Source organism: Meriones unguiculatus, chromosome 12 (assembly GCF_030254825.1).
Source record: "Meriones unguiculatus strain TT.TT164.6M chromosome 12, Bangor_MerUng_6.1, whole genome shotgun sequence".
Classification (NCBI taxonomy): Eukaryota; Metazoa; Chordata; class Mammalia; order Rodentia; family Muridae; genus Meriones; species Meriones unguiculatus.
Genome location: NC_083360.1, coordinates 25,883,422 through 25,908,698, shown reverse-complemented (window position 1 = coordinate 25,908,698; position 25,277 = coordinate 25,883,422). Strand labels below are relative to the sequence as shown.

The window sequence follows — 25,277 nt, the reverse complement described above, 5'->3', positions numbered from 1 at the left end:
ATGCAGGTGGGCCCAGCCCACTGGAGGCAGCACCCTCACCAGGAAGGTGGGCCTGGGCTATATGAAAAAGCCAGCTAAACATAAACCTGGGGGGGGAGGGGAAGCAAGCAGCATTCCTCAATGGTTCTTGCCTCTAGATTTCTGCTTTGTTTTCCTGCCCTGATTTTCCTTAATGAGTGACTATGACCTTAAAGTGTGAGCTCAGTAACTCCCTCCCCCCACACCTCAACACACACAAATTGCTTTTGGCCAGAATGTTTAAGCACAGCAACAGAAGTCACTAGAAAAATCCCAAGTTCAGCCATGTCTCCATGCTGGAGTTACTTACTTAGCATGCCATGCTTTTCATCATGGATGGATTTTAAGCAGCCATCGATACTTATGAGAAACATTGAATATACTGTGATGTGAGTCTCATAAAGTACTTTCCCATTTGTGATGGTGAGCCATAAAGCTGTGCAAGCATGCATACCCTGACTGGCCTGTTTTAATTTGGGTTGTTACTCTGCACTGTGCCCAAGGCTGACCCTAGACTGATTGAAGGGACTGTGATTACTTGAAATGACATTCGAGTCAGTGATAGGTCCATTAATCACATACCCATAAAAAAAAAATCACTTCTTGTCATCACCAGCTTCTTGGAGCATCTGCTCAAATGCGGCTTAACGATGACAGACTGTTACATTACTGACATGCAAGATTACCTGGATGTCTTAGTACACCAGGATTCATCTAAGATTTCATTTGGTTTTACAATTATTTTCAGTGACTAACAAATCCCTAGTTTTCCATCAGGTCCCTTGGAATTCATTAACCCATGTAGGCTCCTCTTCCAAGTGTTCTAACTTCTTCAGAGCATAAGGCGGAGCTGACGTGAGATCCACACAGGAAATACAACTCAGACCCACATAGTTTCGTTCCAACTAGAGACAAGCTAGAGGGAACCTCAGCTGAGAAAGGGACCTGCATCCCTTTCCCTCCTCCCCCGCCCCACAAGATTGACTTTTGAACCATTTTCTTCATTAATGGTTGATGCAGGAGGGAGCAGCTCACTGTGGGAAGTGTTACTCCTGGAATGGCGGTCCTAGGTGCCACAGGAAAGCTGGCTGAGCAAACCATTAGGAGCAAACCAATAAGCAGTCCCCCTCCATGGCCTCCACATCAACTCCTTCCTCCAGGTTCCTACCTTGTTTGAGTTCCTCCTCTGACTTCCCTTAGGAATAGAGTGTGGACTAAGAGTTTTAAGCCAAAATAAACCCTTTCCTCCCCAAGATGTTTATAGTCATACTATTTTTTTTTTCACAGCCATAGAAAACCTAACTAAGACACATAGTAACTTGAAAACGGATCTCAGAATCCCAATTCATTGCTCCTTCATTGACCAATATTGTGTTTTGCTAATTCTCTGGGCCATGGGGCTGGCTGGCCTTTTGAATGATAATTTATCACTTCAAGTTAAAGGGAAACAGGATTTCAAAGGAGGGCATGAAGATGTGTTACCTGCTCAGTGTCCTGTGGTTTAACAAGCTTTGGATTGCACATGTCTACATCAGTAACACCAACAGCATGCGCATGTGTGTGTATGAGGTCATGTGTATGGGTGACACACACAGGTCTTGTCAATGACAGCAGACAGCAAAGCATCTCCCAGGTGGCAGGAGGTTACTGCGTGGCTTTTGGCTAGAGCAAAAGGTTTTTTTATTATTCTCCTTACAACAGAGGATGTTGGGATAGCCTACAAAGGCTTACATTCATCTGGATGACATCATCATACTTTTCCCCCCCACCCCCAATTAATCCCAGGCTCCGAACACTCACTTCCCACACAAGGCTAACACTACATTACTAGACACAGAACCTAGTGTGATAATATCAGGGAAAAAAATACAACCAATGTAAATAGTTACCTTCTCCTGCTCCGAATACCTGTGTTGAATTAAAAAAAGATAATGGTGAATGGCTTCAGGTAACGGAAAATTTAACCTAACATGGGGTATATAGGGAACTTTGTTAGTAGAGTTTGGGGAAAATTTTTGTAGGTACAGACTTTTAAGGAGATCCACAAATAGTTTTCTAAAAGACTACATAAAAACCAAGCTTTTACCTTCTGTGTATCATGTAACAAATGTATAGGCCAATAGTGTTAAAAGTTGATTTGACTAGCCAGGCATGGAAGTAGAGGCAGAGGCCGGCGGATCACTGTGAGTTCAAGGTCAGCCTGGTCTACAAAGTGAGTTCATGATAGCCAAGGCTACATGGGAAAACACTGTCTCGAAGACAAACAAACAAACAAACAAACAAAAAAAGAGAAAAGCTGATTTTACTACTATTATTCATAGTTATCAAAAGTTTAAAAAATATTCTTACTCAAACAACTGTTTTGGTGCGGCTCATTTTCTGAGAAACCAAATCTTGCCAAGGTGCAAGGATGTTGATGGTATTGTTCCTTATGCCAGAGCACTGGAAATAGTCTGCAGGCCCAGATAAGTGAGAAGTGCTCCTCCAGGAGATGGCGTGGTGGCTAAAAGTATATGCTGTGCAAGTGTGAGGACCTGAGTTCCGATCCCCATCCCTCCTATAAGTGTGGCATGGCTGCATGTGCCTGTAAGTGCAGCGATGCAGGGGAAGAGAGCCAAGGTAGGCGGAGCCTGAGAGCCTTCTAGCAAGCCCGCCTCGCCAAACTTCAAATCTTGTGAGAGGTCTTGAGGGACTAAGACAGACAGCAACAGATGCTGACATCTTCCTCAGGCCTTCACATGGGCTTGCACACCCACACACACACCTGCAAGCACACAAATATCACATATATGTGCATATATGTGTGTGTGTGCTGTTGTTGTTGTTGTTAGAGACAGGGTCCCAGCATGTATTTTGAGTTGCACCTTAAACAGATAATCCTTCTGTCTCGGCCTCCTATGTGATGAGATTGAACGTGGGTACGTCCATGCCTGGATCTACCCACAAACTCTGCAGAGGCAGAGAGCTTTACAGTGGGTTTAGCACTTCGTATAGAAAGTTTTCCTCGGACTATTCGAGACACCTCCTCTTTTGGGGAGCACCCAGGAATCAGACAAGAAATTCATGAACAGGGGAATGGAAAAGTTGTGTCACAGCTTAGGAACCTAGTCTGATTATGAATAAAATCATACTTTTTGTGGGCGTAAGAAGGGTTTATTACACCTTTTATAAAAATTTTAAATGGCTGTGATATCTAGAAATACTAGGAATCATTGTTTTATGGGTAACTTACAAAGAAGTGGGGCTCTCTGACCTGGTTCCCAGAGTCAGCCTGAGAGTAAGCTGACCTTGAGCCCAGCTCTCTTGATTCATGTTGGCTTTGGAGGCAAGAAACCCTTAGCAGCAATTTGCTTAGAGAGGAATCCTGTGTCTCTTCTGAAGCTAACCGAGCGAAAGCCATTTTGTTTTAAAGACCTCAGCATCCCCAGGATTCTGGAATGAGGCTACGTGTATTATGGATAGCAAATCAAAGCTAATCCACAGGCCAGGTATAAAGGGTAATGAAGGTAATGAATGCATTCTAAATGAGGGGTTTGAAGTCTCCCCAGCGAGGATTCCTCAGCAGTTCAAAGTGTTCAGTCTGAGGCAGCAGGAATTCTCAGGCTTGTCAAAGGAGAGGGAAGGAAGGAGACCTGTAAACACCAGAGAAGCCTGCTTCCGGCAGCCAGTTGTTTTCTTTTCTTGGGGCCTTGTTGGTTGTTTTGCTTGAGGGTTCCAAATTCCAAGTCAAACACAATGGGAAAACCACAATGAGATCTCTCTAGTTCTAATAAAGCTTTTTTTTTCCTGTTAGTAAACATATTCGAGTGAGATAGAAGTATTTCCTTTGTCCTCTCCCTTTTCCTTTCTTCTTTTCCTATATAACTTTTATAAGCTTATTTTCAGTGTCTCTAATTTTTCTGACAGAGTCCCAGCTGTAGGGAGCAGATCAGGACGGTGGTATCTCAGGGCATGGCTCCCTTTTCTGCCAGCTGGGAAAGTTCAGACAGGAGGCTGCTCCCCAGGCTTTCTTTGCTTTAGGACTTTGTGAAGATCACGTGGGATTCAGTCTGCACTGACTTGGAGAACAGGAAGTTCTATGTGAGCTCGAGTCTGACCAGGTAGCCCTAAGTTTCTGCTGGAATGGTTCCTTTTCGGCACCACCCAATCGAGCAGGGGCGTAATGTGCCTACAAGCATGGCCTGTGCCCTTTCCAGAGGCCATTTTTCATGCTGGAGGAATGCTCTCCAGTTGCAGCTCACACAAAAATAGGCAAAGATCTTGGCAAAATGTATGAATCTGGCTGTTAGGAGGATACTGAGTTCTAGAGGAAGCCAAAAAAAAAAAAAAAAAAAAAAAAAAAAAAAAGAAAATAGGCAGTCCCCCTTAGTCCTTCTGAGCCCTGCTGCTGCTCCCTGCTGTCCGATGGGATCGGAATCTTGCTTCTTACAGAGATAATGCACAAAATTCTCCTTTCATTAGACAAAATAGCTACTTACCTCACTGCAGTCTTTTGAGCTGATCTGCCTGAAAGAAAAAAAAAAGAAGAAATAAGGTGTTAAATAAAAGGCAATTCATCATGAGCAAGATAAAATCATTCTGAACCTTATAAACCTTTGATTACAGTTTCACGGCCAGATTAACAGCCCATAGTCCAGTGTGATATTTGTCACTGTCCTATAAAACGAAACCAGGCTATTTTTCTTGTAATTTCCTAAGGGAAAGGAGAAGTGTGAAGCCAGTATGGAAGCTAGCATGGAAGCCAGAGAGCAGAGGCACATGGGCATACTTGTTTCTCAATTTCGGAGGTCTAGAGTCACCCCCTCATGCTCCCTGACACCGGAGCTTCCACGTCAGATTTCATCAGCTCACGCAGACCTCTGCTTAGCCAACTCTCAGGTTTTCACCTTAAGAGAGAGAGTTTTCAATACAATGCTGTCAGGGTCGGCAAGGTTCCCAGAACACCAGAGAAAGAATCCAAGTGATGAAGAGAGTGTGAGACGGAAGAGAAGCAGTGAAACTGAATAGGAAGGAGAGAACCTAACATGGGGTCTGACTGTGTGGTTTTTGGATAAGTTGCAGAGCAAGCATCAAGAGTTTTATATGTGGACAAGCCTTTGGTACTCATTTGTGAATGTGTGAGTGTGTATGCGTGTGTGTGCGCACGCCGTGAACATGCGCTTGGTGTGCACACGTGTGCTCATGCATGTGGAGGCTAGAGCTTGGCACTGGCATCTTCCTCCGTCACTCTCTTATCTTATCTTTTGAGACAGGGTCTCTCACTGGTCTGCTAGGCTGTCTGGACTCTGCTTGTCTCTGTTTCCCCAGTGCTGGAGTTACAGGCGTACCTGCTGACACATCAGGCTTTGTCTGTGGGTTCTGGGGATCTCTGTGCTGCAAGGGCTTTACCCCGTGAGCTTGAGGAAAGTTTGGCTTGCTGGGATTTGCTCCTGCATGGTCAGTATGAGCAGTACTCGAAAATCAAATACATCCATTTTACAAAGGGATTTCAGACATTTAAGTGTGTCAGCAAATCTTGCTCCCTGAGATTCCCTAGGCTCTCTTCCTTGATTTCATTTATATTTGTAGAATAGATGGAGCGGCTGTCCTCCTGTTAAAAAAGCTCTCCATGGATAAAATTACTTATGTACCTCATGAATTGAATGGGACTCCTGACCTCTAGATTTTATTTGCTCTCACTCACAGAACGGCAGCAAGATCATTCATCTTGGAGGGTTATTGGAAGAACAGCATGAGATAAAAATGAGAACCTGTGGCAGCCAGTGGCCAGACTGGTGAGCAAGCCAGGGAAGAAGTGGGACGAAGGTATATTGTCCACCTACCTGAGTGTGGGAATGAAAAGAAAGTACCAGGAAGTTAAGATGGCTTTGCCAACAAAATCCTCCATCTTTACCAGTGCAGAGGGTGTTGACACTGGTTAGGTACTCTCTTCCTCTGTCTTGCCACACCATAACAACACAATTCTATCCTTCTTCTTCAATTAGTTGTATTGACCGCCTTGCAATCCTGTTATGTATCTGAGTGTGTGTGTATGGGGGGAAAAGGGTTCTTTAGATTTTCTGTGGTCTGTGTTTTTTTTCTTCCATTAATTAGTTCCACCACCTCATGCCCAGGGGCCATTGCTTGGTGTTATTTCGTGCTGGGATAATTGGGGGAGGGTAGTGTGAAATTCACCACTGTCCTCTGTTTTGGAGATTCTAGTTTTTTTTTTTTTTAATAAGTAACCCCTCTTACACAAATACCTAATTTACTCTGTGTTCCCTCTGCCTATATGGCTGCTGGTGTAAATAAGTTGCATTTTCCCATTGCTAAATCGTAATAATAATAATAATAATAATAATAATAATAATAATAATAGAAGGATAGCTTTGCCAATCTCAGTGAGAAGCTGCGCATCTAGGTCTTTGAAGCTGGGTCAGATAAGGCAGCCTGACCAAGCTCAGCTGCTGGTCTCATGTCAACTCCCTTGCTTTGGAAAATGATATGCCTTAGTTATATCCAAAGGAATTAAAAACATACATAAACATTTGCATAGAGAGGTTCACAGCTATGTTATTCATTTTTTTAATTTTTATTTTTTTAATTTTAAATAATTTTATACATTCATTTGTATCCCAGCTGTAGCTCATTCCCTTTCTCCCTCCCATTGCTACCCTCCCTCCCTCATCTCCTCCCTGCCCCCTTCCAAGTCCACTGAGAGGGGGTGTCCTCCTGTCCTTCAGTCTGGCCCTAGCTTATCAGGTATCTTCAGGATGGTTGCAATGTTCTTATCTGTGGCCTAGCAAGGCTGCTCTTCCCTCAGGGGGGAGGGGAAGCTCATGAGTTCATGTCAGAAACAATTCCTGTCCCCCTTACTAGGGAACCCACTTGGATACTGAGCTATGTTATTCATAATAGTCAACAAGTGAAAACGGGGCCAAGGGCTCTGCTCAGTGGGTGGGTAGATTGATTGCTCAGAGCGCCTTCCATTCACTCCTCAGTACCTCATGGTACAGAGCTGTAACCCCAGCACTGAGGAGGTAAAAGCAGGAAGCTTAGTAGTTAAAGATCAGCCTGGGTTACACGAGACAGAGTGTAAGAAAAACACTTCCTTAGTCTTAATGTCCGTCCTAAGTCCCTGCCTTAATTACTTTGAACTGAGGTTAACCTCAGTGTTTTTAATGCTTGAGATTCTGGTGTGTCAAAGGTGCTGGTGGGCTGGCTTAATTTAAGATGTGATGTGTGCAAAGTACATTATATACTTGCATGCCAATGGACTTATGTAACCTGTATAATGATTTTCTTTTCTTTTTTCTTAAATGCAGAAGCTGAGGCTGGAGAGCAGGCACGGTGGTTAAGAGTGCATGCTGCTCTTTCAGAGGACTGAGGTTTGGTTCCCAGCACCTGGAAGCACTGGGTGGCTCACAGCTGCCTGGAACTCCAGTTCCAGGGGATCTCATCTGAAACTCTCTTCTGGCTTCTGTGGGAATCTGAATGCAAGTGATGCATAAGAGCTTGAGTACGAACACACACACACACACACACACACACACACACACACACACGTTAAAATCATAGAAGTGGCCAGGTGTGGCCTTTAATCCCAGCACTAGGGGAGGCAGAGGCAGGCATATCTCTGTGAGTTTAAGGCCAACTTGGTCTACAGATCGAGTTCCAGGACAGTCACGGCTACATAGAGAAACCCTGCCTTGAAAAACCAAACCAGACCAAACCAAACCAAACCAAACCAAACCAAACCAAACCAAACCAAACCAACAACAACAACAACAACAATAAACCAACCTCTCCCAATCTCTAGTCCTTCCCCTTTTGTAGTAAATAAAAAATGGCTAAAATATTTATTATTAAAACCTATAATTACTGCAGCAGTTTCATTTAACTTGCTATCAAATCAATAAAAGACCCAGGTACCAGATAGATTTTTAGATAAGCCTTATTTTACATGGGGCTGGGCAGCCTCCCAGCCTCCTCCCAGCCTCCATCTCCTGCCAATTGCTCTAATAATTTCTACCTGGACTGCTTCCCATCCATAAGCCTACAAACACTTGCTTATGCTTCTTATCTGAGCTGCTTTCCTCCATCTATACCATCTGGCTGTTTGCTTCTCTCCATGCCAACCAATGGCAGCTCTACTTTCTCCTCTACCTTCTTCCCCTCAAAATCCTTCTGTCCCCAAAGCAGGCGAACCTTCATTCCACCCCCCAGCCCCCGCCTTCTGCCCTTCCCAGGTATAGGAGACTTTATTTAAACAATTTCGGATAATTGGGGAACCTTCCTTACATCACATGGTACAGGAGATGGTTCAACCTTCATAACAGTGCCTGTGGCAGGGTGGTAACCAGATCTCAGGGCACTGAAACCAGCATCTGAAAACACAGTGTGAAAGACCCTCCTTCAACATCCCCCTAAAACCAAAAAAACAAAAACAAAACCCTACAACAACAAACTAAACCAAACCAACCAAACAACCAAACAGACAAAAATCATACAAGTGATTTTAACGTTGTAGTTTGAAGTTATAGTACTATGGCATTTTGGCTCTGAGAAGTGTGAACTGTGTGTGTGAGAGGTCCTGAGGTTTTCTATATTTACATATTGACTTCATTAAATCAACAAAAAGAGTGAAGGGAAGCTTGGCTTGCTAGGATTTGAACCTGCACTGTCAGCACGAGCAGCATTCAAAAATCAAATATGTTCCATTTACAAAGGCCTTTCAAATATTTAAGTGGCTTTAACGGAGTGTGTAAGCAAATCTTGCTCTCTCAGATTCCATACACTCTCTTGCTTGATTTCATTTACATTTGCAGGACAAGTGGAGTGGCTGTCCTCCTGTTAAATAAAGCCCTCAGCATATAAAATCACTGATGTACCTCACATATTGAATGGAACTCCAGGACAGGTCAGCTTTGGGACGTTACACTAAATTTTTAGGCAGAATCCTAGCATTTTCTAAGTCCTTTCCATGTAGAGCAGGTGGGACACTCTGGTATCTGGATGGTCCTTTGTCCTCGCTGGCTCACATGGCTTCATCCAAGGCATTTTTGAATTTCTTCCCTTGCCCATGCTTTATCTGCTAGACCACTAAAAAGTGACCACAAAAGCTATACAAGAAAAGTTCTAACATTTGTCTGCTCAATATAACAGGTGCTGAGTAGAACTCTAAAGACATTGCCATCTTCTACACATGTGGACTTTCTTAAACATTGTTTAGTTCATGGCTTAGTTTTAAATGGATCTACAGTCTCTCCACTCTTGTTATGATATAAATATTACACGTAGCACAACAGGTGTGGTACAAGGAAGTTTATTGAGCCCTGAGGGCAGAGAGAGAGAGAGAGAATGAGAGAGAGAGAAACAGAGAGAGACAGTGGGAGAGCATAGGAGAAGAGAGAAAGGGGGATGGGTGAAGCACCTCCAAAAGAAAGACAGAGAGAGCATGTTGGATTTGGCATGCTGCTTTTACCTGTGTGTGCCTCCATGACGGTTGCACATCATGCACATCAGAGGTTGCTAGGCAACCTAGAGGAAGGCTGCCTATATGGTAACAACTCATGAACCCCATTTAGACAGTAAAGAAGACAGTTGTTATAAGTTCTACTGAAGAAAAGAAAGTTAATGAATCTGCTTAGAATAAGACAATGCTTCATGTCTATGGACACTCTGATGGTAGCACTTGGTTTCATATGAAGCTTCTATTTTGAGCTCTCTGTAGGATGCCCAGTGGAGTCTCTCACTGAGAGAGGCTATGTTTTCTCCAGTCAGTTTCTTCTAGTGGCAGTATCTTATAAAACTATAACAATAATAATACATATGGCATGTTTCCTAACAGTAACTATGTATATATAATAAAATACTTGTAATAATAATGGTGCTGCTAACAACAATATTTTACACTTTCAAATCCTTAGTTTCCATTCATAAATGTGAATTGGTCTATCTCTGTAACCCACACTTTTATCCCTTTTTAAGGGCCATGGTTTTTTTTTTGTTGTTTGTTTGTTTGTTTTTTTTTTATATTTAGAAAGATTTCCCTCACTTCCTTTATCATCATAGTATACTTTTGGGGGATTGGATTCCTTGGATAGATGTCATTCCAGTGTGGGTGGTAGAAAAGGGAAAGCCCCAGCTGGTCACCAGTGTTTCATGTCCTAAATATGAGATGCTTCATTTAAGCTATGTTTTGGCTCAACCCCAAGCCCCAATGCATTTAAGTGTGGTACAATGTGCCTTTATTTCTGTGCCCTTGGCATATGGGAAGTGATAATATCGCCTTCCACATGGTGTATCTGAGTAAATAGACACAGAAGCCCCCGACAAGGATCTCGAGATACACACCTGTTTACTTTGCATGTGCAAGGGCCTTGGCCTAATCCCTAGAGCACACACAAACAGACTCCACACAGGGCTTGGGTACAGTTAGAACACAGAAAACTTTAATACTCAGGATGGTGTTGTTTGATGTGTGGGCAGTTGAATGAAAGTAGCTGTGGATTCACAGTCTTTGAGTTTCCTTTCAGATTATGTCAGGAGAGGGTTTGCCTATATTGGTTGGAAAGTCCCAACATGCAAGTTCAACATGCGCTGTCTTCCTCTGTAACAGAAAGAATTTTCTCCAGGTTCAGCATTTTGGCTTGAAATAGCTTGTGTAGCAGTTGCTTATGGATGAGATGTAAATCTCTCTTCTGAGAAAAATTATTTTAAGGGGAAAAGAACAAGTTGAGGAAAACTGTGTGTGTATATTGTCAGTTTCATAACATTAATTGTTGAAAATATCCAGCTAGCGTTCCTCGCCATGCCAAATTCTCCTCTAGATGGATGAGCTAATTGACATCGTGCTTCACTGAAGTGTTTCCACCCAGCACTGTTTTGTAAAATCAAGACTTAGCCGTAAAAGAGAGAGTGGCAGAGCTGGTAGAGACAAATGGAGCCTGAAAGACAGGAGCTGAAACCATGTCTGCTATGCAGGGAGAGCAAGGCTATGGTGGAGGACATAGCCTGCAATTGGTGCGTTGGGAGCCAGAACTCACAGCCTCCACCTTTGAGCACCTCTTCCCTGAGTGCCTTACAGAGAAGCTGCTAGAAATAAAGGCACAGCATCCCTCATAGTCCCTGCTGGTGCTCAGAGCTCCTGGGCTCTGCTTACACAGTGGTGGCGTCACATGGCTGTTCACACCTGACCTGCATCAATGGTAATGCTGTCTGGCTATTCATGGAGGTCCCAATGAGAGCAAATTTGAGGGCACGGCTCTTTTGCTATAGTAAAACCCTTTTGTTCATGGCTGTGTCCCCAGTCTCCTCCGAGACTTTGCCTGTATGTATATATAATAAAATACTTGTAATAATAATGGTGCTGCTAACAACAATATTTTACACTTTCAAATCCTTAGTTTCCATTCATAAATGTGAATTGGTCTATCTCTGTAACCCACACTTTTATCCCTTTTTAAGGGCCATAGTTTTTTTTTTTGTTGTTGTTTGTTTGTTTGTTTGTTTTTTTTTAATATTTAGAAAGATTTCCCTCACTTTCGTTATCATCATAGTATACTTTTGGGGGATTGGATTCCTTGGATAGATGTCATTCCAGTGTGGGTGGTAGAAAAGGGAAAGCCCCAGCTGGTCACCAGTGTTTCATGTCCTAAATATGAGATGCTTCATTTAAGCTATGTTTTGGCTCAACCCCAAGCCCCAATGCATTTAAGTGTGGTACAATGTGCCTTTATTTCTGTGCCCTCGGCATATGGGAAGTGATAATATCGCCTTCCACATGGTGTATCTGAGTAAATAGACACAGAAGCCCCCGACAAGGATCTCGAGTGCCCACTTGATTTTTTTTTTTTTTTTTCTGAAGTCTAGTGATTTATGGATGTAACACTTACTAAGACTATGCGCCATCTGCTGACCTGGGCCCCTGTTCTTCTCATCCTTGAAAAATCTTTTTTAGCTTTCCTGGGAGGAGTCAATGAGATCACACGTAATTTCTCTTTGGAGCTTTTTGTAATGTCTAAAAATGATGAAGTAAATATAAACTATATTCCCAGAGACCCAGAAATACAAGGCATCAACACGGAACCCAGTAACCTGACAATACTTAAACTGGAAACATAAAATTTTCTACTCAAAATTCTTTTTTTAAAAAAGATTAAATTTTAAATGTATATGAGTATTTTGTAAGCACGGGTTTATGTGTACCACATGAGTTCAGGAACCCGCAGAGGTCAGAAAATGTCATCAAGTCCTCTGGAGCTGGGGTTACAGATGGTTGTGGGCCACCATGTAGTTCTAGGAAATGAACTTGGATCCCCTGCATGAACAGAACAAGCTTTTATAAAAGGCTCTTAACTGCTTAACCATCTCGTTAGCCCCAGGAAACTCTTGATGAAATAATTCAATATGTTAAAATATGTCAAAGCTCTGTGACCGGTACTTCTCTACGCAGACACTGATTTAACCCTGCTGCAGAGGGACTCCAGAAATCAAGAATGTTATCACAGGCATTGGAAACCAAAGCAAGAAGGAGGGAGAAAGGTAAGATAACAGTAAGGATATCTGAAAAATGTCATAAGGATTCATACTATTAACTACCTAAAAAATACCTATAATGCACATAAGTTGGCATACAGATAAAGCTCAAACCAAAATTTTCCATCTGGGCTGTCAATGTTCCTTCCAAGAGCCAAATACCATCTAATAAAAACCCCAACACCAGGCATGAGAAACTCTTTTGAGTTGTTAGTTAGGGTTGTTTGAGAGGCTCCCAAAATATTTCAGGCTGCTGCTAGAGGCGGAAGGGAAATCACTGTTACTGAAGACACCATGTGCTTCAGGTGCAGAGCCCAGAGGCTTTTGAGCTGGAACTGATCTGAATGCTTCCTCCCTGAGGACTAGCTTTCATGGTATCAGAAGGCACCATGAAAGCTTCCCAAAGACGGAAGCAACCATCAGTCCTTCCCAGCTATGATGCCTATGAAGCACATCAATGACCATCATGGCACAATAACCCTAAGAGTGCAGTGATGACACATGCACATTGGTGGTAGCTAACAGTTCTATAATGGGACTTAAGAGCCACGAAATAAGGTGAAAATCACACCTGTCACTGGAACCCTAGCTGACTACCCAGTAGTGAAGTAGTGGATCTTGAAGAAAACCTACAACCGCCACTTGACTAAATTGTATAACTCTCACTGCATTCTAAGTATGTGTCCTTATGCCTATTGCCCTCCCCTTTTATCAAGAAAATGTCTCATTGCAACAGACAGGAAATTATAGAAAGCCACAACCAACGCAGAGTTGTGGAGCCCAGCCCCAGTGAATACATTGACAAAACAATCCCTCACTTAAGGCTTAGGCAACTTTTTGCAGAAGAAGGGATGGAAAGATTGTAAGAGCCAGAGGACCAGGGAGTTTGCTGTGAGATTGTGTCTTCTAGTAATGTCGGAAGTTACACCCATTAAATCCCACTAACATGACTTCCTAAGCACAATCTGAATGAGGACAATAATAGACATAACAAAGTGAGTGGGAGAAAGACCACACGGCTTCCGCCCTACTCAAAGAAGTACAGGAAGCTAAGACATTCTGAGAGTGGGAGAAATAGTTTTCCTCAGGGAAGATCACACCAATCGGTTATCCAAAAACCAAATAATCAGTCTAGAAAACATACATACGAGTAGCTTTATACAGACTGAGCAAAGTATATTTTATATACATATACGAATATGAATGCAATGACAGTGAAAAAAAGTGATCCATGCATTTGAAAGAGAGCAAGGAGTGGTACATGAGAGGGTTGGGAGGGAGAAAAAGGAAAGGGAAAGTGATGAATGATATATTATAATATCAAAAAATATAAGAATCAGTTGAAAAAGAAGCCTCCTTTGGTCATGGTGTTTTTTCACAGCAACAGAAAAGTAATTAATACAATGGATGTTTTTGGAAGCTGCTGAAAACTTCTAAACTACTTCGTTAGCAACATTGGCCATTGTCCATGCCGGGCGCTGTGCCAGGAAATGTGGGCACTGAAATGGGTTAAGCCTTATATATATATATATTTATTTATTGAGTGGATGAGCCTGGCTAGAATCTTGGTATACCAAGGGCAGAAAAGGGCTTCCAGCCACAGCATGGAACAGATTTTAGTTTTAAGACACACAGCACTTTGCTGGACATCCTAAGACACATCTCGTTGCCCTTTGTGATGGGTTCTTCTACCCGCTGTGGGAAGCCATGCAGCCTCCTTGCCTCTACTCCAAGTGGCCTCAACTCCAAGATTCTCTGGGAATCACTGACTGTCTCCACCCAGAGCAAGGATGAAGTCACCCACAGTTGAGCACAGCTGCCCCAAACCTACAGCCTTCAGTGCCTGCCTCCAGCATGCTCCACCCCTAGCCAGAGTCTGCCTCCCTAAGCTTGTACAAAACAGCGCCAGAGAAGCAGATCTCTACCATGGATTTTTGGAGTTATAATTAAGATCTGTGTTCTTTCGCAGGTGCTAGGCTAAGGGACACAAGGACAGACAGGACTGTCCAGAAGAGAGAGGGTGCTTCTCTGGAGACTTTGTATGGGTCTATAAGGAGAAAAAAAAGATGAGGGGATAGTCCCAGATAAGGGATAATCGGAGAATTGTGATCATCTGGTGATCATACAAGAGAAGGTTTTTTCACAGATGCTCAAAATGGCTTGGATTTCAGCATTCCCAAGGTACCATTCTCCCTAGTCATGTCCCCTGCTTCAGCAGCCTGCTGACTCAAGCCTTCCGTGAGAAATCCTCATTCATCTGGGGCCAGTGCAAGGAGAGGCACACTCCACCCTCCCTTTCAAAATAAGGGACTTTTGGAAATCTGCTTTCTTGAAGAAACATTCCTGACACATTAGTGTCAGCTGATAGCCTTCTCTTGCTGGTGGAGTGCTGGCAAATGTGTTTTTGTTAGCAAGGCAGTGATGTTTTTGGCAGAAGGGTGTTTAAGCTTGCTTATATTCCAGGGTAGGTGTCTGGGAACTGGTGAAGGGGATGTCCTGGATTGGTTGGTTCTGTTTTTTTTTTTTACCTAATTTTTTTTTTTTTTTTTTTTTTTTTTTTTTACTGAGTCCTGATTGCCTCGTGGCATTTCGTATTTTCTGTGATGACCAGTTCGGGTATTAAGAGAGCAGTTCTGTCAATGGCTTATTTTATTGCATAGAGCTTTGAAGAGTCAAACACAGGATCCCAAGTCTATCTTCCCTCTTCCACACAGTGTGGGGCATTCACATATGGGATCTGTTTTCTATTTCTCATCTCTTCCTGGCTAGCCACCACCCCTCCTGGTCATTTTACCACAGAAGTGACAAGTGTCTCACCTGGGCCCCCTCTGGACTTCTGAAAAGGCCTGTCTTTCACGGAAGTGTACACCACTCTCCTCTGGTGGTGCTGGAGGTAAGGGTTGATACTTCTTGGGGAGAGTGATGGCAGGCCTGTGGGAAGAGTCACATGGGTAAGGACTGAGCAGCTCTGCAGCCATGTCTTTCTCAGACAGTCAGTTCACTCTGATCCTTTCCCTCCCCTTCCCTGCTGTGGGTTTGAAGCTCAAGTGTGGAAGATCTTTCTGCAGCCTGGACCATTCTGGGCATCTTCAGATCTTAGCATCCTCACTCTTCCAGAGTAATGTGCTCTGGTGCTCCGTTTTTTAGAGTGTGTATGACAAATTCCAACAAGTGTCATGTGTTTTGCAATGTGCCACCTATTTGGGCTTCAGGAGGCCTGGGGAAAAGAGAATAATGACCTTCCTGCTTATTCCACATTGGATGACCCTAGTTTCAAAGACTCCTCAATGTTTGGAAGTCAATAAAAGCCTCAGTCGTCCATTTTCATGTTCTCATTCACAACGTACATTATGTAGTTTGGTGGATGCTAGCCACGTGAAAGGAATAGAATGCACACAGTCCTTGGCTCAGGATGTGCCCTTCCCCAGGCAAGGGAAGAGGAGAGAGTGAAGTCATTGACATGCTTGGTTGAGGGACACATTGGCCTAAGTGGAGCAAAGACATTCACCAATCCATTCAGAGCCTCAGTGGCCCAGTTTGCCCCTCTCACCTCTGTGAGTGTATAAAATAGCAACAATTAGCCTTTATATATGTAAAATATAAAAATGGGACTTACATGAACTTATAGAATTTATAGATTGTAAGTCTTTAACTTGAATTACAAGTCAATTTATTTATGAAAATTCAAGTTTCTGATTGGTTATTGACTTGGTGGTCTCTATGTTGAGTCTGTCTTAGTCTCATAAGTCTGGGTGGCTAGATGTCCTAACAGCACACTTTGTCTGATTTTTGCTGAGGAAAGGAGCATGCCATGTTGGTATAGAGGGAGAGAGATTCTGAGGGGAAAAGGATAGCAAGAGACGCTACTGAAGAAATGGATTGGGAGGGTAACGTCACGGTAACGTTAAAACACTCACAGTCATTTAAGTTTATGGCAAAACAGAATGATTAAATAAAAATTTTTTTTTTTATGTGTAAGAGCTCTGGCTGTGTGTCGTCTGTGTGCAGTCACATGTGTGCAGTTCCTGTGGAGGCCTCAGATCCTCTGGAACTGAACATACAGGTGGTTGTGAGCCACCATGTGGGTGCTGGGGTTGAACCTGGGTCCTCTGCAAGAGCAGCTGTGCTCTTAACCTGTGAACCATCACTCCGGTCCCACAAATACAATTTTAAATGTCTTACCGAGGAGGTGGCAAAGGAATCTACAAAAGGAAAAAGAACCAGGGGTTAAATTCATTGGGCCAGTGGTTATGATTCCCCCCTGCTTCTCTCTCTCTTTCTCAGAGCCGCAGACTGAACCCAGGGCAAGCACTGTCCTACTGAGCTAAATCTCCAGCCCGAAAATGTTTTGACTTACAAATGGAAATGAAAAATGATGACTGAAATCCTAGGACATAGTTTTCAAGTGACATTTAAGTTGCATTTCACAGTATCTTCACGTCTGTGCCTTTGAAGAGTAACAAGTGCATTTTAATATTTTTTTCACTTACCTTGTTCACCTCTGTGTATTTGAATCCTAAAATATAAGAGAGAAAAACCAGTGAAGCCTGTGGAAAATGTCATCAAACACTCTTGAAGAGACTCTGGACAGCTCGAGGGTGGACAGCGTGGCTCTGGCAGGCCTTGCCATACTCCACATTCTCTCTGTCTTGCTAAATACTAGGGTAGATTGCATTCCTAAAGCTAGTCCTCAAGGTCTATTCCCTTCTTTGACCATTTCCTCTTGAGGCTGACTACCAAGATCTAGCTATTCAAGTATTCAGTCCAGCAATCAAAAGTCCCCTTTTCGCCTAATTAACATGCCCGATTAAAATTAAACACCTCATCCTGACATGGGCTTCTTCTTTTACCTGTAGAAACCCCCATTTTCCTATGTGCCAAGTCTGTCTCCTCTCTATACAGAGGCAGTCCTTTGTTCCCCAGGACAAATATCCCTGCTTCCTCTCCCTTGATCCCTTCCCCAAACTTCACCTTCTCACCATCCCTCATTCTTGCTCCTGGAAACTACCTTGTACTTCCTGCAGCCATGGATTAGGTTATTTGCTGTTCAACTAAGTGATAGCATCACATCGGCATGTGTCTTGTTGCACCCAGCGTAATGTCCTCCAGGCCCATCCATGTGCAGACTCTCCTTCCTTTCGGTACTGAATAAATCTCCATTGTTTATACGTATGCCATCTCTTTACCCAGGCTATTGTGTACAGATAGACTGCTTCCATGGTTTTCTTGGAGGGTAACGCTGCAGGGACATGGAGCGGAGTCAGCGCTTCAAGGTCCTAATCTCAATGCCTTTGGTGGATCCTACAAACAGGAATCTTGGGTCGCAAGCTGGTTCTAATTTTAAGTTCTAGAGGAAATGCTATCCTGTTTTCCCAGGTGGCTGTGCCAACTCGGGGTTCTTGCCAACAGCAGGCTCTACACCTTGTAACACCACTTTAGTTGGGGAACATAATGCTTGCAGCACCGTTACTCATTCTAGAAAGCTGGTGAGGGTCCTTTCTGGTAAGCATGGCGGGTCTTCCTGATGCCTTGTGTGTAGTCTGTGTCTCTATTAAAATGTTGGGCTTTCTCTAGCAATGTTTAGTATTCTCCTCCCTCTCTTAAAATTTCTGTAGTAATTCTAGCAACAACAGTAACAAACCACAGGTTTCCAACCCAGAGCCTTGGGCGGCTTGTGGCATGGGATAGCTTATTGTGTTGCAGTGTCATGCAACATAACTGTGACATTTGCCATCGCAAGCCATGAGCTGCAGGTTGGACATGGATTTCCTGTGCAGCTCAAGACAATGAAATTTCTTTGCCCTGTGTGGGGAAAAAAGCCAATGGCCTGGGCACCCCACATCCTGTCAGCCACAGAAAACATGTATGCTGGCAACCACCCATGCCAGGGGCCACCCCGCAGTACTGGGTTAGACATCAACATTCTACAAGGTAAGTGGTCTGGGTGATCTGAAGGGTAAGCAGACTGGATCACACAGGCGAAGCAACGCACCACACAGCTGCCAGCTCTTGTGGCTAATCAGCTACAATTCATCAAGTTTCTTTACTTCCCCTCGGCAAGCCTGGCTTAATGAAGCACCAACTTGTCAGGTATTTGCAAGAATAATAAAAGGACAAAGTTCGGAGTGGAACTTTTTCAGACTGACCTTTAAAATTTGTTTTTAGCAGGGCACAAATCAAACCCAGGACCGTGGAACACGCTAAGCCAGAATTGCGCTCACCCAGCCACACCTCCAGCCTGGCCCTGACCCCTGGTTCTGTTATTCACTACAGGCTCAGGTAGTAGTAATAAAACACACTCCTGGGCTGAGGAATGGGGGAGCATCCTCTCTCAAATACAGGGATATGTTTTATACCTCCCTGGAATTTACACTTGAGATAAATGAATTAGGGCATGTCAAAGTATGTTTCCTATTCTTAAAAGTTATCATTTATTACACTCTTTCTGCCTTTTCTTCTGTGGAGTTCCCTGAAGGTTCTTCTTCTTCTTTTTTTTTTTTTTTTTTTTTTCCCTGGGAAGGATTTGATGGAGACAACCCACTTAGAGCTGTGTGTTCCAAGGTCTCTCTATGTGTAATATCTAGCTGTGGGTCTCTGTATCTGCTGCCGGAGGAGGCCTCTTTGATGCTGGCTGAATAAGGCACTGATCTATGAGTGTAAGTGTTAGGTGGGATGGAGCACACAAGGAGAACAAGACCTGCTAAATCAACTGAGCAGAGCTCGTAGGAACTCACAGAGACTGAAACAGCAAGCACAGAGCTGACACGGGCCTGCACCAAGTCCTCTGAGTATGTATTATAGCTTTCAGTTTGGTATTTTTAAAGAATTCCTGTGTAAAGGAGTAGGTCTCTGATTCTTGTCTCCTCTTGGAGCTCTTTTCCTTCTGTTGGTTTACCTTGTCCAACATCAATGTGATCACTTCTATTTTGTCTTATTACATATTATTTTATTATGTTTGATTGTTAAAAACATATTTTTTTTTTAAACTTTGGGGCATAACTTTTGATGTACACATAGTTTCTGCTGTGCAGTGGGAGACTAGAGGGGCATTACTTGGTTACTTTCCTGACAAACTCCACAGATGTTCTTTAGTTCCTGGAAGAGTTTCCTGTCAGTCAGACCAGAGGACCCACAGGGCCTACCTGGAGGAGTTTCCCCTCCAAGTGCGAGGAGGTGGCGGACGTGTCTGTCCTCTGGTGGTCAGTGCTGTAATCAGCATCATCTGCCCAGGGACTGGTCCTTAATTTTTTCAGTGTTTAGCACTCGAATCAGGAGCCAGGGGTTTTGTTTCTGGGGAGGTGATTAGGGAAGAGTGCAGAGCACAGCTGTGGAAGTTAATAGACCCAGACTTGACTATTTCAGAGCCAGACCCTGAAGAATCTAATGGCACAGCGTTACGTGAGGTTGAAGCCAAGCTTCCGGGAGAGGGGGAAGTTTTAGAGTCTGTTTGGGAAGTATAAATGTGAAGAGCAGCTTGTACCACACTGTAAGACCTGGCTGTTAAACAGGCAAAGATTTTGTAAGCTGATGGTTAAACACAGCCATTGTTAAAAAATAGATCATAGAATTGCACACTTAAGTCATATAGAAACAAAGATAACGAGCACCAACATATCCCTTTCTGTGAGCTATCATATATTCCTTCAGAGTTATTTCCCATGCAATCAAATGACATCTCTTTGAACTCCATGCTCAGGGACACTCTGATGCTTGAAGCCTGGCATGATGGCATTGTTTCCACCATGGCAAATATTACAGAATCAGTGGACTTATTGTTTTGCCATTTGTCTGGACTTCCCTGAAGTCCAGAAAGTTTTAGAGGAAGTGTTGAGAAAGCTTACTCTCCTCATAGTTATACAATGCTCATAGCCATCGTGCTCTGAAGAGTGTCGCTAAAAAGTATAAGCCTAGTTCTGAATTTGAGAGCTGGTTTTCAGCTCAGCCAGCTAAGAAATGTTCCACCTTGCCATGCCCTGCAAGCTGTGACTTAGCTGCCAATGTAAGAGGTTGGCAAAAGCCGATCAGAGCTGAGTATGTTGGCCCATACCTGCAAACCCAGTACTGGGGAGGTGGAGGCAGAATGACCTTAGGTTGGAGGCTAGCCTTGGGTAGCTGGGCTCCATAGCAAGACCCTTAAAACAATCAATCAAATGAACAGAAAAGCAAACTGGTTCTATGAAATTGGGATAAAAGGCTATCTTATCCCTCACTGGTAACTTTAAAAGTATATGTTACATATCTTTCCATCAATAACATATATAGCTGCTAATGATTTCCATATGTGCTTGAATTCTCTTCTTCAGACTGTTTGGTGTTTCCCAAGGCTTGTGATTGAGTTTTGCTGTTACTGTCAAGGAGCTGAGCAACGTGACACAAATGGCTTGGCCTCTCTGGGCTTCTTCTGTTCTTCTCTGTGATTTTTAAAAGAGAACAAAACAAGACTCACAAGAGCCAAGACTTTGTTATTAGAAGACAGAGAACAGAGTGGCCACAGATGGGACCTGAGAAGACACTCAGTTTGAGTGTGAGCCTGTCACTCACTGAACAACCTCGGTGACTTAAGCGTGAAAGCGAAATCTAATCCCTTGGGGTTTCATGCTTAAATAAAACAAGATTTCGTTTTCACCCTCCATCCAGCTTGTGCCGAGCGCAGGTGATAGATACCCGCTACCCTGAAGTATTCACAGGCAAACATTCCCGGAACCAGAGCATCTGTGCCATGTTCTATAATTACAGAAATGAACTTGGAAGAAAATGAGATAAAACCTGGCCTCAATCACAATTTTTTCCCTGTCTAAGACTTCTGTGATACAATGGGCCATTGGTGTTTTGTGTCTTGATGATTAATTATGGAGGAGCCCAGAGAAGGGATTTATAATCCCAGTGGCTAGTAATGCCCATTTGGCAGGGCCTGCTGGAGAAGCATCTTCAAGTCCATCAAAACCTTCAAAAATTAATTGCAGCAGTAAATCACTGAAGCCATCCTTGGGGAAGCTGTGGGAAAGGATCACGGTAGGCAAAGCCAAGGATATTGGAGGAACTGACTGGCTCTCACATTCCCTGGGATAAGATCAGAAGGTGCCACTGTTAGGAACAAGCATTTCAACAGCTTTCAGGTTGGGACCAGTGAGGAAAACGAGGTGGAACAAATTCTTCCAGCAGAATCCTGGACGGAGGTGTTTTCTGCTGCTTTGTGTGTGTGTGGATACAGACGAGCGGGCAGGCAGGGTGAAGCGAAGGACAAGGCTAGCAAAGGGTGCTGTGGAGTCCCTAAGTGCTAGGGAACTTCTGTTCCCACAGCGGAGAAGAGACGATCCAGTGAACAATCAGGATGTAGCAGAATTCGGAAGCACAGGCAGCCACAAGTAACAAGAGCTTCTTGACCTGTCTCTTTGCTGGTCCCCACCAGAGACTGTGAGGCACAGGTGGTCCTGCCTGTGACACTAGACAGGGTAGTGCTTATATCTGTGTACTGTTAGCACAAGCTAAGTTATAGAAGGAAACTCATAAATATTTGCCACGTGTCCACCGTGGGTTGAGCATGGTGCCATGTGGTTGCTGTGGGGAAATGATAAGCCACGAACAATGTTCTCTGTGACAGAGGTCCTTGTCTCACTTAATCAATTCCCCCACAACAGATTTGCTAGCATGCTAAAAATTAGACTAGGCGCATAGAAGGTGGTTTTAGCCTGCAGAGAAAGTGAGGAGAATATGCCAATGGCAAGGTGCAAGGGGGCAAGGCATCTGGGACTGGAGAGTTCACATCATCACAGCGCCCTGGGTTTCCCATTTGTTATTTCCTCCGAAGCAGACAAATGCCCTGCCATGCAGTGTTGTCGATGTGAGAAATCCAGCTCAGCTTCCCAAGGTACTTTTAGGGCTTCTAGCTGGGAGTAGTACAGTGAGGATTTGAATCCAGATCCAGTGTATGGCCAGCCATACTGTGGCTTCTGAGAATCAAAAATGCCACTTTCCTTCCCTGAGGTCATTGTTCCATGTCTCAGTTCCATGTCCTTTGCTCCTGAGACACTCCTGGGAGACTCCTTCCCCCAGGAGGAATTAGTATGAGCTTTTTAGTTACCTCACCTCCTAGCACAGAACTCAACTCACTATGGACGGCTGCGATCTTGGCAGTCAGGACCCTGGCACAAAGCAAGCCTGGGAGAAAAGCTCTCCTGGCACCGCTGGTGTCATTAATGTGGATACTCCGCCCCATTCAGAAATCCTCCCTCTGGATGGAGAAAGAGCCATGTGTGCAGTGGGCCACAGGACTTGGTACTCAGCAGCTTGAGAAATGAATGCATGCCAGGCATTGTATGCCAGTGGCTAAGAGGCTATGAAAACAGCCTCCCGTCAAGCTTACCCTCGTTCAACTTTAAGCCCTGTCGCCATTCCCTGGGAATACTCAGGCAATGGATTTTTGCCAGACCCTCATGGATGCTGATTATTTTGGACTCTCAAGCTTCTTGTGTAAAATAGTGCCTTACTTTCATATGCCTATGCCATACACTTCATTTCTGTTATACTTGATTTCTAGATTATTTATAACACCTGAAAGAGTGCTGTATCGTCAGTGGCTTACTGTACTGTTTAGTCAACAATGGTTTGTACTAGTTAGTACAGGCTTGATTTTTCAAACACACCCTCAGTCTGTGGTTGAACCCCCTGATGTGGAGCCCACAGAGGGTTGCTGCACACCTAAACTTAAATGCTAGTTAAGTATGCCTTTTCTTCACATTGTGATACAGGATACGAATCAGGAAAATTAAGGGAGATGGGAGGGAACATAGCTGCCATTCACCATCCCCAGAGGCTGGGGATAGGGAGGAAGAGAGGAGAAGAGAAGAAGGGAGAGGAGGGGGAGAAAAGAGGCAGAGGAGAGGGACGGGAAGGAAGGAAAAGGGGGATGGGGAAGGAGAGAGGGAGAGAGGGAGAGAGAGAAGAGAGAGGATGACAGAAGAGATTTATGTTTAAAACCCCCTTTTTAAAACCAAAAATAGTTGAAGAACATTTGCCCTAAACAGCACCTTTGTTCACTGTGGCAGCATCCTCAACAGCCAAGTTGTGGAATCAGATTAAGCGACATCAATGAGGACTAAAGTTTGGTATATATGCACAATGGACTATTACTCGGTCATAAAGAAGATCAGGATCCTGTCACTTGAATAAATGGATAGAAATGGAAGATGCCTTGAAAAAACAAACAAACAAACAAACAAAAAACAGGCAGGCAGAACCTACATTTAAATGTGTGTGTGTGTGTGTATGTATGCATGTGAGTGCTTGTATGAGTGTAAACATGTATGCATGTGTGTGTGCATGCATATGTGTGAACACATGTATGTGTGTATGTGTTTATGTGCTTACATGTATGTGCACATGTGTGTGTGTGTGTGTGTGTGTGTGTGTGTGTGCACCCGCATCTGAATGTGATGGAACTAGGAAGGAGACCACAAGAGAGTAGGAAGAGATTTTAAGGTGGGGAGAAAGAGTAATTACTATCATGTGACATCCACCCAGAGGAGGGCCATTCTGGGGAGGAAGGGGACCAGAACTGGGAGGAAAGGAGTTTGGGGGAGGAGGGCTAATTAGAACTAACTATAATGACATATGCATGAAGGCACCATAGTTAAAACCATTTCTCTGTATGCTAGCTTCAGAAATTAATTTAAAAAGTACCATTAATGAGTGATTTTTAGCTTAAAGCATTAGTTTCGAACCCAGCACGGTACCAGTAGCTGTGCTGATTTTGGATCATAGGCTGTAACTGAAATAAATTTACTGAAATTTACTAGTCAGTCTTTCATTTCTCTCTTACCTGTCTGGGAGCTAAGAGTTATTATTTTTTTTTTTTCAATGCAGTTTATTCAGGAACCTTGAACAATCATCTGACCCTGGGGAAAGCCAGCCCACAGCTTAAATAGCCTCTGGGTAGCCAACCCCAGCGTGCCACGTGGGCAATGCAGATAGGTCCACATACATGGAAGCAAGCCAGATCCTCAGCCTTAGCCAAATGTGGAATTGTTCGTGACAGAGAGCACTCACCATCGGGAAGGTGGAAGGCGGAAACCAGCTCCATCTTTATAATAAAGAGTTATTATTTTTAAGGATGCCATTTGAAGGATACCCAGTCCCACTGTATTCTGTGGTGCCACATGTGGCCACTAGGGGGCAGTACCACCCACGTGCAAATTATTGAGTCCAAGGTCAGAACAGCAGGCTGCAGGTGGCTGAATGCCAACACCGACCAATGGCCTTTGATCTGGGGAACATTGGCAGCTGGTGAACACCACGGTGACTTAGACTTTGGCTACTTGCTGGCTGACCCTGAGCTGCGCCTCAGCATGGGCCACCGAGGGCCTTGAGTCAGATTAATGCCAAAGTGAACTCTGATTGCTTCAGTATCTGAGTCCCTTTGATCACCTCCCTCTGGGGGGGAGCAGCCTTACCAGGCCATAGTAGAGGACAATGCAGACACTTTTGATGTGAACTGACAGACTAAGATCAGAAAGGAGAGTAGAACCTCCCCTATTAGTGGACTTGGGGAATGGCATGCAAGCAGAGGGAGGAGGGAGGGTGGGATTGGGAGGGGAGGAGGGAAGGGCTTATGGGAGGATGCAGAATGAATAAAGTGTAATTGATGAAAAATTAAAAAAAATAAAAAATAAAAAATAAAATAAAATATCACAAAAAAAAAAAAGAAGCAAATTCCCCATGATCCCCTTGGAGGGCGGCGAGTG

General features: G+C 43.8%; 1 protein-coding gene across 2 annotated transcripts in view; it reads right to left on the bottom strand.

Annotated features, from left to right (window-relative positions):
- Positions 1–25,277, bottom strand: part of Clnk (cytokine dependent hematopoietic cell linker) — a 169,791-nt gene that overhangs the window by 32,990 nt on the left and 111,524 nt on the right. For both annotated transcript variants that reach the window (XM_060365389.1, XM_060365390.1), the window contains 5 exons: positions 17,028–17,053; positions 16,720–16,739; positions 15,355–15,468; positions 4,497–4,524; positions 1,908–1,926 (listed from right to left, as the gene is read on the bottom strand). In XM_060365389.1, the coding sequence (XP_060221372.1) occupies positions 1,908–1,926; positions 4,497–4,524; positions 15,355–15,468; positions 16,720–16,739; positions 17,028–17,053 (207 nt within the window). The remainder of the gene's footprint in view (positions 1–1,907; positions 1,927–4,496; positions 4,525–15,354; positions 15,469–16,719; positions 16,740–17,027; positions 17,054–25,277) is intronic.